This window comes from Epinephelus lanceolatus, chromosome 6, assembly GCF_041903045.1.
Source record: "Epinephelus lanceolatus isolate andai-2023 chromosome 6, ASM4190304v1, whole genome shotgun sequence".
Classification (NCBI taxonomy): Eukaryota; Metazoa; Chordata; class Actinopteri; order Perciformes; family Serranidae; genus Epinephelus; species Epinephelus lanceolatus.
In genome coordinates this window covers 32,088,873-32,102,812 of record NC_135739.1, presented here as the reverse complement: position 1 = coordinate 32,102,812, position 13,940 = coordinate 32,088,873, and the positions used below count along the sequence as shown (strand labels likewise).

The window sequence follows — 13,940 nt, the reverse complement described above, 5'->3', positions numbered from 1 at the left end:
GGTTTTATGGTCTCTCTGCTTTCATTAGAGACATTCACAGAGGCTTTAGGCAGCTATTTTTCCAACAAAAAAAGCTCAGATAAACCCACTGCATGCTACCTGCTCATCACCAAACAGAGCATAAACAAAGTTAGCGACTTGCTTGTGAATTTGGTGGAGCACTTAACGGCTAAAGAGCCAAACATTTTTCCTCAGGAGATAGTGACAACAAAAACAGAGAGAAAAAGAGATTGAATATTGGACTTACATTAGTCAGGTGGGCAGAAACACGACTCCTATTAATGTTTCTGTGCATCTGCTGTGTGTGTAAATAGGAAGCTGTTTGCTAACATGTTAGCTTTATGAACTTTACAAGACCATGTTATCATCTCTGATGTTTTCTTCCTCCTTCTCCTCTTATTTCTCTGCTTGTCAAATCTTCTCCTCTTATCTTTCTGTAGGAACAAAATTTATACTCTGTATAGACTTGTAATTTTCTGCTTTCTCATGTGTATATGGCTTTATTGTACCTGAAGTAAACTGTGTCCTTGGAGAGTTTTGTTTTGTAGCTGTTGTCATGACAGTAATCAGTTAACTGGAGGCCTCCCTTTTGCGTGCACTTCTAAGTTTAAATATATTTTGTGACTAAATGTGATTCTTTGTCAGACCTACAGAGGTTTCGGAGCTCTGACCCTTCAGCTGAAACAGATTGACTCTTTTATATCTCTCATTATTCTGTTCTATCAACTTATTAAATGACACAAAAGACAACATGATTGGTACACTTTATATTTGTTCACTTTCCCTTTTCAATTGTCCCGCCTTTTCTCTCCTCTCCTTTCCCCCCTCACTCTCCTTTTCCCCCTCAGCTTATTTCACTGAGCTGCACAGTCGCTCTGAGCGCTCTCTTCAGGAGGCGCTGTCTCCACTCGGGCCCCTGTACTCCCAGAACACTCGCCTCTACGGAGATCTGTACGTCGACCTGCGACAGTACTACCGGGGCTCCGCTCTCAACCTGGACGAGACCCTGTCTGAGTTCTGGTCCCGCCTCCTAGAGCGCACCTTTAAAATCTCTGCCCCCACAGATGTGAGTGAAGAAGTTCAACTGGAAGACATTTGAATGGGAGACAATGGTGTACAGAATGATTAAAGGATAGTTATTAAAATAGTAAGACAGAAACCAGGGCACTGATTAAATAACTGAGATTACAGAGGAGATGGTATGTCACATTATTACAGTCTCAGTCACATTTTAGATGTTTAAAAATACCCAGGTTACAATCATATTAATGATACTGAAAGTTATTTGAATGGAAATACTTCACTGTAAAATCTGACGTGATGATCTCACCTTAAAAAAATCTAGGAAAGGGATTGCCTGGAAAAACGTAAGTATGTTCACCTATAAAGTAAACATAACTTAAGACTGTAGTTATGTTCACTTACTTTCCTAGATTTTTCAAAGTAAGTTCCACTTGTCAGATTTTACAGTGTTGGAATGTGAATCGACACGATTGAAGGATTTTGTGAACTAGTTCTCCTGATCCATTCAGCTGTTGGCTGAACTGCCTCTCTTCAGTTCCTGCTTCTGTTCTGGCTCAGAAATAGAATAAACATTTGCAATATTTCTATTTTTAGGTACGTCACCTGCACTGTTTTGATCTATTGTTGCTCTTAAATGCATAACCAGAGCTTATTTGTGTTCTATGAATATGAAGTAGAGGTATAAGCATGTTTAAATCTGTCATGATAACATACTTCTTAAGAGTGTCCGGGAGGCTGATCATGTTTCCTGGACATGAGTCTGGCCTGAGACCAGTGTTGCACGCCATCTCCTGTCTTTTCCGCTCTTGCCTCACTCACTGCCAGCTCTACACTGCATGCTATTTTAGAAAGGGAAAAATGTCAATAAAATCACTAACAATAACAAAGTTATCCTTCCCATTTCCCCTGTCACGTCTGTCTGACAGGTCAACCTGTCAGAAGACTACCTTGAATGTGTTGCCAAGCAACAAGAGACGCTGCGGCCATTTGGAGACGTCCCACGGGACATGAAGGTGAAGCTGATCCGGGCTTTTGTCACAGCCAGGTCGTTTGTCCAGGGGCTGATAGTCAGCGCAGATGTGGTCAGGAAGGTCTCACAGGTGAGTGTGCGGTGTGTGTGTGTGTGTGTGTGTGTGTGTTTGTGTGTGTATATGAGACATAACAGGAGAGACACAGTGAGTCAGACAGAGAGAGACAGTTGTTGGTGTGAGAAAAACTGAGAGTTCAAGAGTCACTGTTTGTGTCTCAGTGAGAAAATCGTGTGTGTGTGTGTGTGTGTGTGTGTGTGTGTGTGTCTGTGTGAAACGGAGGCCTGCTGGGCTGAGTCCCAGGAAAGCAGATATGATGGATGCGTGGTCGTCACACCCTAACTGTCAGAGAAAACGTCTCCACCCAAAAAAACTGAAAAAAACAAAGATCATCAAAAATGAAGCATCAGACTGCCATCAGAACAAAGCTCTCATTTGGACGGATGACAACAGTCTTGTCAAATTATGGGTGTGATGATTTTTTTTTTCAAGTCTCGGTACAGTTTTTTTCCCAACACTCAGAGAGGCAGCGTTGTCTGATGTGACTGTGTGATTGTTTTCTTCTGTGTACTGTTGTTAGGTCTATTGTTAATGTTTGACGTAGCTCATACGGTCACAACGACACTTTTTACACCCTTCTTTCTTCATTCATCCCCTGTAGGATAGATTTACTGTACAAACTTCATCCCAATTCTGCAATTTAATAGACCACACCAGTGATTTTTTTTATGTTTTAACCTATGTAGCGAATCATTTAGCAAAATATTCTGCTGACATTTGAATGTATTTTTCCATACAGTTCCAGGCATGTATTAGCTTCTTTTCCTTTCCAGTTGATGTCATAATCAGAGATGATCTTGAAACTAACTTGCATTGTGTAATCTATCACAGCGATCATCGTGTCTGCTTCCATTTTTGTCAAAGCTACATTATCGTTAGGAGTGCAGAGCTTTTCCCATCAGCACTTCAACCACATTACCACACTGCGATAATGTAACATTGACATAAATTAATGCAGACTTGACGTTGACAGTGATGGATTGTATACAACTCAAGCAACTTTCAAAAGGCTGTGGGCTGATTTTCATACTGCACGTAAATAAATGCATGATAACCGACTGGAAAATCTAAAACTGTATACCATGCAATTAAAAATAGTCAGCAAAAATGATCTTGGAAATACAATGGTCTGGTCTGTCATCTGTGCAGGGTAGTGGTAAAATAACTCCACTGTGGAACTGGACACCTTTCATGACTTACATACACAAGAGGCTGACAGTGTAACAGAAACCATGTACTGTATAAAGACAGAGGAGGAGGGCCATCGTGGCTTTCTTGTTCAGGCTCCGTCTCTTATAATGTTGTAACACCGCCCTCTACTGTTTATTCCCTCCTCGAGCTTTTTGTATTGCACGGCAGTCATGGAGTAAATGACCTATTAAAAAGAGCTAAGTAGCCAATACACAAAGCACATTTAAATTATGAACAATTACTTTTCCCACAACAGTTCAATTAGGTGAGAGGAAGAAACTGGACTAATATAAATATACCCTTGCACTATTAAATGTCTTCTTTCAGAGCTGGCCCTGAGGATTGTGATGCTAACTGTGCTGTCAAACCTCCACAGGTTCATCTGAGTCCAGAGTGTACCAAAGCCCTGATGAAGCTGGTTTACTGCCCCCACTGTCGCGGCATAGCCTCTGTCAAACCCTGCTCCAACTACTGTTCCAACGTGATGAAGGGCTGCCTGGCTAACCAAGCTGACCTGGACCCCGAGTGGCAGAACCTTATAGGTGAGATTCAGTCATTAAAGTAAGACACTGAGGAGTAAAGCTAGGGATAATCCAGATTTTCTTAGAAGGCTGAGTTGATGCCTGGGACACATTTGTCCTTATGTGGCACACACAAATGATTTACGAGAATTTGTGACATGTACCAACACTACCCATACTAGGTTTCCTTTTACAGTCTACCTTTCTCCACAGGGGACACACACATATATTAGATCCTAAAAACATTAACAGCTTAATCTGAATGAATTTATAGTTAGAATATGATACAGACATGAACTGAAATAAAATATACACAGTAATTAAGGCAAACTTAGTTCAAAATATATTTTCTGGCACTCCAGCAGCTGCCCTATGCAGGTCACTGTCGTTGAATGTTGCATCCAGCAGTGTAACATCACCTAGGCTATAATATCACCCCATCCAAACCACTCCCTCTTTATGTCTGTGTGATGGCCTCCTGCTTCAGTGGGGCCTGCTGTGTGTGTTTTCCCCTGTCTGTTGCTGTGTTTTGCAGGTCCTGGTGGGCGGGGCTGAGTAGCTGCAACTGGGAGCACCTGACCAGTCTCCTAGCGGCAGCTTACTTAAGCTGGCTGTTCAATCAGTTCGCTCTCTTCCCCTCATTCGGCACCATAGTGTTGTTTCGTTGGCTTCGGCCTGGTTTTCAATTTGTGTTCAACACCATGTGACACCCTGCATACATTACTCAATCACCCATTCACCCTGCCAACAAACTGAAACACATATTCACACATTTCATAACTTAATCATGCTTTTGCAATTACCTTTTGTTAAACAATACCTGTGTGCACTTCTCAGTTGATACCGTGTGTGTCTCCCATATTTGTCATGGCCTATGAGCTCTGTCCTGACACTCTGTCACAGTGCAACGCTGCTCTGATGGCATGTTGTTGACAGATACTGTTTACTGTTAATATTTTCTAATATGTCTGGCTCCTCTAATCTACACTGACACTGTTAAATTTCTGACTGAAGCTCGGCAGTGTGAAATGCTTCCTTTTACTCTTTGGTAACATTTTTATGAATGAAACTTGTCCATAAATTGAGTGGGAAAAGAACAGGTAGTCTTATTATAGGGTGTTTTCATTAGGTTGAACAGGTACCATTCATCAGGCTGAAACAAGAGCTTTATGACAAGTTTTGTGAATCCAAGCCACAATACTCAGAAAAAGGTAAGAGAGATTTAGGCTGAGAATACACAGTTGTTATTGCATGAGGTCCACTGAGTTTGACAATGCAACTGCAGATAAAAAGACTGATATAAGCATATAGGCATGATTAATCCAACATGCATTTAATTGCTGTGTATATAAATGTATCTGATATGTGCAGTGTCAGGGATCAACTAGTTACATGTGATGAAATTACAGAAATAAATGTAATTGTACTGAGTTACAGATACTGGGAAAATTATGTAATTAAATAACAGTTAATAATCAAAATGTTGGTGAATACAAAGGGGTTGGATCCAAATACATTATTTTCGGTATGTGGAATATAGCATTCATTCTGTTGCTTTGCATATTTTTACCCTGCAGAAAGCCTTTTTTGGCAAAGCCCATTTCCAGTCATTATTTTAGCTTTATTGACCAGTTCATAGTCGTTTCTAGCCCATTTTTGGGGGTGCTGAAGCACCCCTAAATTGAATCCCAGCACCCCTAATATTTGAGAGATTTTTATTTATTTATTTTACTGTATGTCCTTTTTTAACAAGCTAGAAAAGTGTCAAAACCATACAGTACTTGGTTGAAACGTAATATTTTAACAACAACAATACAGCCTTGACTCGCGTCAGTGACGCCGTCGGTGTGTTTTGGCCTTGGGCTCACATGTGCATGTGTTATTATTAAAGCCAAGGTGGTACTGACTAGCTAACTGACTGGATGGATGCCCATTAACATTATAACTCCTATTGTGTGTGTGTGTGTGTGTGTGTGTGTGTGTACAGACAGACAGACAGCCTCATCATGGATATAAGATTGTTTTTTCAAAAAAAAAAAAAAAAAAAGAGCCAGGTTCAGGTAAGAGTGTGTGGTCTTTCTATCTAGAATGATGTTGTAAGTTGGATCAATGTATCAGTTTATATCTCTTATTAGATAGCTATAAAACACATTGTTTGGTTATTTGCCTTTTGGTTGACAGTACAAAGAGAGAGAGAGAGAGGACTTTATTTCTTAATGTTCTTATTAGTATTTTTGGTATTTTTGGTACTCACTATAGGGGGCTGGTTTACTCCAGAAACATACATACTGTTTATGTGTATGTTGAGGAGCTGCTGTATCAAAATGAGTCGTCTTCCCCCAGAAATTAGGGTTACAATATGTTTCTTTGATGATTACAATCCATTCCTCTTTTGCTGTGACTCAGCATTTAAATAACCTTTATCAGATTTGATGGTTTAGTCACAGACTTTCCCAAAAAGTGTTGTGCTTTACTTTCACAAATGTGGGAATGAAATTGCGTTAAAATGTACAAAACAGTGAAATTTATCTTGCCTGGCCGGGCAGCTCTCTGGGTGCTCAGCACCCCTAAACCTCTGATCCTAGAATCACCCCTGGACCAGTTTAAAACGTTTGATAGAAAAATAATAAAAATGTAATTAAATAGAATAATTTTGGTGAAGTAATTAAATAGTTACATTACTTACGACATTTTAAACAGGGTTACTTGTAATCTGTAACCTGTTACATTTCACAAGTAACATTCCCAACACTGGATATATGCTGGTAAATTATGATTTAGTGGCTTGGTAGCAAATCAGGTTTTGTCAAATTTATCCAAATTTTTTTCTCTTCTCTTTTTGCTTCTTTCTTCATTCAGACACCATGATCCAGGTGGCCTCTAGTTTCAGCACGGAGCCCAGTCTCGATGTGGTCCTCTCTTCCATCCCTGCTCGGATCTACGAGGCTGTTCACTACCTGCAGGAAAACATGGACACTTTCACAGCAAAAGTAAGAGGTCTCACCTCATCTTGTCACTTTAAAATATCCCTTGGAGCATTTTATTTCCAGTCAGATGCCAGCTAACATCTGCAGTCCTGCAGAACGTGTCCACTCTTTATCAGTGTTCTCAGGTCAAATATCATTAAGGAGTGTGCAGAAGCAAAGTTATTATCCTCACAGAGTGCTTACCTTGAGGATACTTGATGTAAAGCTGAACAATGTGCTTCAGCAGTGATGGGCCGAACCTCTCACCCCTACCTTTTATTGGTTTTATAGATGTATCCTTCAAATAAGGTTTGGCAGCATTATTAAATTGCTTGCCTCCCATAATTTACCTGATGTTTATATCAATGTTCATTTATTGGACAAGCAGAGAGTGCAGCTATGAATAGTTTTGGCCTTGTTTACAATGCCAAGCTGCTTTACTCTTTCACTTTGTTAAGTGCAATTTATTTTCAAGCTCTTGCATATAAATCGCTAATATAAAATGCAGTTTAATGTATCTATTTCTATCTGACTCTTAAACACTTGTCACTGCAGACAATATCACTGCTATGGTCTTGAACACATAGGCCATGGGCTTAAAAAACAAATGTGGTCAATACACCCATTTGTGGCTGCTAGTGGCCGAGCAGCCTCACAGTTTGAAACACGTGTCTGCAGCGACATCTAGTGGTATTTTTTAGTTCTCACAAACTGTTGCGATACAGACTGAACAGTGGTTTCTATAGCTGTGTGATCTCACATGTAAAACTTGTAAATGCAGGTGTACCAGACATGTGGAACTCCAGGTGAACCAGGAACAGGAAGTCCGACCCTTAATGAGCAGAGGAAGAAGAGCGGCTCCCTGACTGCATCAGAGTACAAACCCTCTCCAACCGCTGGGCTCAGACTGGAGATGCAGGTGTGTGCATGTGCATGTATATCTATACTGCATGTTACTCAATGAATGGTTAGAGTTCATTTAAAGGCGCAGGAAAAAAGAAGAGTGGACATGTGGATGTGAGAAAGTATCTATCCACCTGGAACAGTCAGCACTTATTTTAATGGGATTTCACATGAATGACTTTTGCAGCAGGATTTCTCTTTGATGGTCAAGGTAAACATGTAGGAAATGGTTATGAAAAGGAAATGGTTATTTTAGTTGTAGCATTCATTTTTTTGTTTATGAAAAGATGCATTCTTTTGAGAGCATGAAATTACTGGCTTTGCTTGTGCCACTTATTTTCTTATGTGCAGGCTACATCCCAGGTTGTTTTTGTATATGTTTGATTTGAGTGCCTTTGTCAAATCCATCCATGTATTACAGTGGATTTCAGTGGAAGTCACGATGTACATTTATTTTAAGCAGCACAGATTGTGATGTGATTTAAAACCTATTATGACTTGTTTTGGATTCTATACCCATACCTAGACTTGGACTTGTGAAACTAAAATGTTGTCTCTGTCCTCAGGTGTCAGATCTGTCCAGTAAGCTGAGGGAGATGCGGCAGTACTGGGTCCAGCTCCCTGTGGCACTTTGCGGCAAATTGGCAGCAGGAGGCGCCGGTCAGGATAAATGCTGGAACGGCATGACTAAAGCCAGGTGAGGAAGCAACCTGGGCTGCGTCCAGCTCTGACAAAACATATCAAACTGTTTATAAACAGAAACAGTGATGTGTTGAACGTCCTGCTGTGTTACACAGCACACTGTTTTTAATATGGTGGATTTTAATTCAATAGATTTTAAATGAGCTTAATTTCCATGGGAACCATATGTTCGCTGCTGATTGCGTAACATCTCTCACGCACCCACCAAACTAGAGGAAATGTATCTTAATGCCAGTTGCACACCTTTTTACACCAAGTAAGCATGTCTTTTAACCAAGAAACATGGTGCACACCCTTTTCAGAGTGAGGATGCCCCAGCTCCAGGAAAATATCACCTGTCACCGACCAATCAAAAGCTTGTTTGTTTAAATATGACTTCAAGCATGACTACACCAAGCTCACCTGTGGCTCCCAAATGTCCCTCAAATCCAGACTATGTCTAGATACAGTTCAATTCGATTGTCTTTGACCTCAACATGAAGATATTTCTTCCGAGGTTTTTTCCATTATTTTAGTGTCTGATTATTTTTTCAGTTATAATTCTGTTCACCTCAGATGAGCTTTGTGAGATGTGATCCCTGATGCATGATGTGTGCATTCATTCTTTCATAGACATTGACTGTTTTCCTGCAACTAAGTTTTTAAACCAACAACACCCCCATCATCCAAGAGAAAACTGTATTGCAGAGTGTTGAATAAAACGCTTTCAAGGTCTGAAATCTGTTCAGCACAAGTTTCACTCATGCAGCTGCACAAACAAGATGCGTTACGGAAAGAAAACTCATGTTCTTCAGTGCTTAAAAGCTTAAAGAGACTTCTTGGGTCAGGATTATAAAGCAAGGAGAGGAGGCGACAACCTTCTGATAAAGTTGCTACAGTATGACACAGGCCTGTTCTCTTCTCATTGAAGACCATTTGTGTCCTTTTTGTCATAATAAAAGAGGCAACAAGCTGTTTCTTCTCATACTGACTGTAAACAGTGGTTAATGGTAATTTCATTTGAAGATGTTATAAACTGACATCTCTTCCACATACAGCCAGAGCCTGCAGAGATTCACATTGTGCACCACATGCAATCATGACCACCCTCCAGCCTCCCTTAATCCATGTGTAAATGGATTATAGAACAATTTGATGCCATGTTGATATGTATGCCCCCCCCCGCTTCCACACATACAAACACACTCATACACACACACACACACACACATACACACACCTTGCATCCTTTAAAGTGGTTGGATTGCAGCCAACTGATGAGATTTGTGCTGAGCAGAACACTAAGAAATATATGACAGTAAAAAGGCATGAATTATATATAGATATATAGATATGTGTGTGTGTGTGTGTGAGAGAGAGAGAGAGAGAGAGAGAGAGAAAGAAGTGAGAAAGGCCATGAAATATAGATGAACCACTGACTGCGTGTGACAGATTAAGGAAATATGAAATGGGTGTTTGTCGGTGTGGCACAGAGAGTGAGTTATAACCGTTTGAAACTCCACAGCGACATCTTGTGGATTTCTGGAGAGCTCACTAAATGTCACAAAAAATGATAACTCCAATAAATTCTCATATTTGGAGATGAGATATAGTGTTGAAGTATAAAGCTCAAATAGGAAATTAAATCCCACCACTAAGCACATGGTGTGTTTGTGTGTGTGTGTGTGTGTGTGTGTTTGTGTACGTGTACCTCTATCTTTGTGAGAACAAAGCGTTTTCAAATCTGAGGTCATTTTGGCTCCTCATACCTTACTTCTCCCCTCCTTCACTTTTCACTTTTTAAAAGGGACATTTGGGAGTTAACACATCCCCTGGGAATTGTCACATGGTCATATGACAGGTCTTGGTTGTTGTAATCATTCCACCTGTTCATATTTACCATTTGGAGATCATTTTCTGATGCATTTTCAAACATTCATACTAAAAAGACAGACACTTTGGAAGATACCCACCTGATCTGACTACCTCAGACTGCTGAGGTCGAATGTTAAATTCCGCTAAAGATATTGTTGCACTTAAAGGACTGTGCATTTTGTTTCCCATCTCTTCCACTGGAAGCATGCTAGGAAGAGATTTCTACTGACCAGTATAACAGAAGGAATTATTACAGCAAGCAACAATACTTTCAAAGTTCGTGTCGGCACCATATTATGGAACAAACTTCCACTTGTCCTTTTAGACCTGGTTTTAGGATTGACGTTGGAATTAAATGAGGGTGATCAAGGTTAGAGGAAGAATAGGGCTGAGCAATAATTGAAAGATAATGTATTTTTTACTCTCAGTGAAATTGTACCATGCTGATATGATGACATAGTACTGACAAAGTGACAAATTTTTTTGTGTAAATAGTTTTGTGAGATAGAATTGGTGTTGGTGGCTGTAGCTCAGGAGGTAGAGTGGGTCATCCAGTTATCAGATACTGAACCCCAGATTGCTCCCAGTGTGTGAGTGCATTTAAATGATTTACTGAAAAGCAGGTGGCACCTTGTATGGTATCCTCAGCCACCAGTGTGTACAGTAAATGGGTGACTGAAGCAGTGTAAAAGCACTTTGAGTAATGCTAGTGAGGTGGTAGTATTTCAACCATTCAAAGTTTCAGGCAGTAAAAAGCTGACAGCCCGATCCTCGCCTGTGCTTGAGGTTAGCAGCTCGAGGCTGCTACAGCTGTCACTAGCATAAGACACCTGACTCTCTAATGGAACTGTTGGTTTGACAAGAGAGAAGAAAGCATGAAATGAATAAAGCATACCTTTTCTTTTTGCTTTCAATAGGTACTGCAGCTGCCCTTATAAAGTATTTGTTGCATGGAGTATGCATATAATTGAGATATACTACTTTGTCATAACATTGCACCTTGAACTTTGACCCTTGAACTACAATAGTATAAGTAGTGGAACTCACCAGATAGGTCTGCTTCTGCTGCATCAGCGTTGATCCTTTTTTTTTTTTTTTTTTTTTAAAGTGTCCATCATAACTCCAACCATGCTATGGGAAAGAAAAAGTAGGCAGAGTACTGTTGTCACTGAGGGTCCTCACAAGAGCAGAAGCACAAGCACGTGGGTGTTTGTTTGCTTGTGTGAGTTGTGTTTGTGTACTCATCTGCTGACCAGGCGCTGTCAGCACAAAATGCCACATCTAATTTACAAAATTGAGCACAGCTGTGCAGATTCACTGAGAGAGTGCCGCTTGCATGTGTTTTCAAGTAAACAAAATATTCCCAAAATTACCCTTTCATTAACCGGATCGTCTCCCTTATACCCATAACGATTTTTTTTTTTTTTTCAAACCAAAACTACCATGATGATGTTGCCACACATCCTTCCTCTCCTGTCTCCAATCAGGTACCTTCCAGAGGTGATGGGTGACGGCTTGGCCAATCAGATTAACAACCCTGAGGTGGAGCTTGATATCACAAAGCCAGACATGACTATCCGGCAGCAGATCATGCAACTCAAAATCATGAGCAACAGGCTGAAAAACGCACTGGATGGCAACGATGTGGACTTCCAGGATGCAAGTAGGTACCTCTCTAAGATTTGTAGTGTACAAAGTACTTTCCAGTGTTAATATTTTATACATGGTCAGTGTCTGCCTTTAAAAAACTGTTCAGCCTCACACATACAGTAATGTAATGGTCTGATTCCCCATGTTAAACCAGACCCCATACTCCCACCTAATGACTAATAAACTTAATTAAAACATTGATTTTATTCATGAAGGTCAGATGTTCTCCACTCAGTAATTACTGCTTACAAACTGAAAAGTGGTCGCTTATCAGAAGCAATTGAAGTTGACAACTTTCTTGACAATGAAAGAGAAAAGCATCTCTTTCTCATGTTTTTAAAAACATAAAGTAATTAACCATTTCCCAATAAAAATGTTTTTATCTCCCTAGGCGATGACATCAGCGGCTCAGGAAGCGGGATGTGCGTGAGTGGTCATTGTTCTCGGAACAGACCAGGATTGTATGCCTACACCCCAGACAACAACCGTGTCAGAGGCGCAGCCGCGTCTCGAACCCGCCTCTGTGGCTTCTTACTCCTGCTCCCACTGGTCAACCTGCTGCTTCAGCGATGATGGACCGCCATCGACTCAAATCAGACTCTGAGGTCTAGAGGAGGGCTGAACCATGGGATGGACAAAAAGGGGTTTGCTTGGGGGAGAAAGATTGGAACGTAATCTTGCCAAAAAATGAAAAAGACATTTGGGGAAATGAATGGACGACGTTTTTCTTTAACTGAGAGGAGCAAAAATTGACAGTGACAATATTCTTTATTTAGTTTTGCTCAATTATAATGTCTTAGTTTGGGTGTGATTCAGTTTGTTGAGCTGGTTTCAATGGATTGTTGGAAGAAGACCGAGATGTGAGAGGTGAAGATGACAAAGAGTGATGGCTGTTGATGATGAAAATGATGGGGATATTGATAATGGTTTACTGACACTCTATCAGGTCTATTTAGCTCCAGTTTCCAGTCAGCAGGCGGCAGATCAGCGAAAAAAATGTTTAGTGCCCTGATATGTGGTGCGTTCAACAAGGCTTTTTTTAATTTGATTTTTTTTTTTAACTCAAGGTTGTCTACCTTAACAAACATTGTGTAAGTTGTAAATGTTTGTGTACATTAGCTAAAAGTCTGGCACCATATTGAGCCATGAATGTACAGTATAATATTATAATGGCAATGAATTCCCCCATAATCTGTGATGTAGTCGTCCAGACGTTTTGGCGTGTGTTGGCATAAATGGATACATTCAGTAGGATTTGTTTGACATGTTGCAGATAAATTATCACACTCCTGAAATGTATGAAATGTTGTGATTACAAGATTTTACCTCACTTTTACTGTTTTCCCAACCATTTTCAGGAAAAAAGGGATACAATATTTTAACAACTCATCACCCTCGAATTGAAAACAAGCACCGGCAAGCTGTTTCCTTAGGTCCTGTTAGTTTTCTCCTGCAATGAAGATGGAAATCTGCACATTATTCTGACACTTCTGGTTACAATAACCACAAAAATCCCCACAAAGAACATTTCATGATGCAGTAATGCAAGAGAGGACTCCTTGTTGAACGCACACGTGCGTTATGTAACTTAAAATGAAGTCTTAGAAGCAACGCAGTGGCAGATATAAAGTAGGTAAAAACCAAAGCACTTATTAAACTTAACACTTTTTTACATTTTTTGACAGCAGATGTTGCCCCGACTATGTTGGACATTTGTGACAACCCTCTCACCAGGTTTTGTAACTGCATTATGTTAAAGAAAAAAAAGCATCACTAAGAAAACAAAAGGTTTTTGTACATACAGTTCAGAATGTGTGCAGAATATTGACAACATGTATACGCCTGGTGATGCATAATTTACTCGGCATGCCTTTCCTTCAGTCTACACTACTACTCTGGTACATATGGGATTCCTGATTCACACAAGTCTCTTGCACATACACACATTTTACACACACTGGGGTTGTGTATTAAGCTGATTTTTGTCCATAAGTGTATTTAATGACACGTTTCATTCATTAAACTCTGTCTGATTGTAGCAT

At 40.2% G+C, this 13,940-nt stretch overlaps 1 protein-coding gene across 1 annotated transcript in view; it reads left to right on the top strand.

The window, feature by feature from the left end:
* LOC117254502 (glypican-1-like) overlaps positions 1 to 13,940 on the top strand; it is a 50,638-nt gene extending 36,698 nt beyond the window's left edge. The window contains exons 3-10 of the mRNA XM_033622863.2: positions 849 to 1,066; positions 1,950 to 2,123; positions 3,679 to 3,844; positions 6,683 to 6,813; positions 7,571 to 7,708; positions 8,259 to 8,389; positions 11,736 to 11,911; positions 12,290 to 13,940. Of these exons, the coding sequence (XP_033478754.1) occupies positions 849 to 1,066; positions 1,950 to 2,123; positions 3,679 to 3,844; positions 6,683 to 6,813; positions 7,571 to 7,708; positions 8,259 to 8,389; positions 11,736 to 11,911; positions 12,290 to 12,471 (1,316 nt within the window). The 3' untranslated portion in view covers positions 12,472 to 13,940. The remainder of the gene's footprint in view (positions 1 to 848; positions 1,067 to 1,949; positions 2,124 to 3,678; positions 3,845 to 6,682; positions 6,814 to 7,570; positions 7,709 to 8,258; positions 8,390 to 11,735; positions 11,912 to 12,289) is intronic.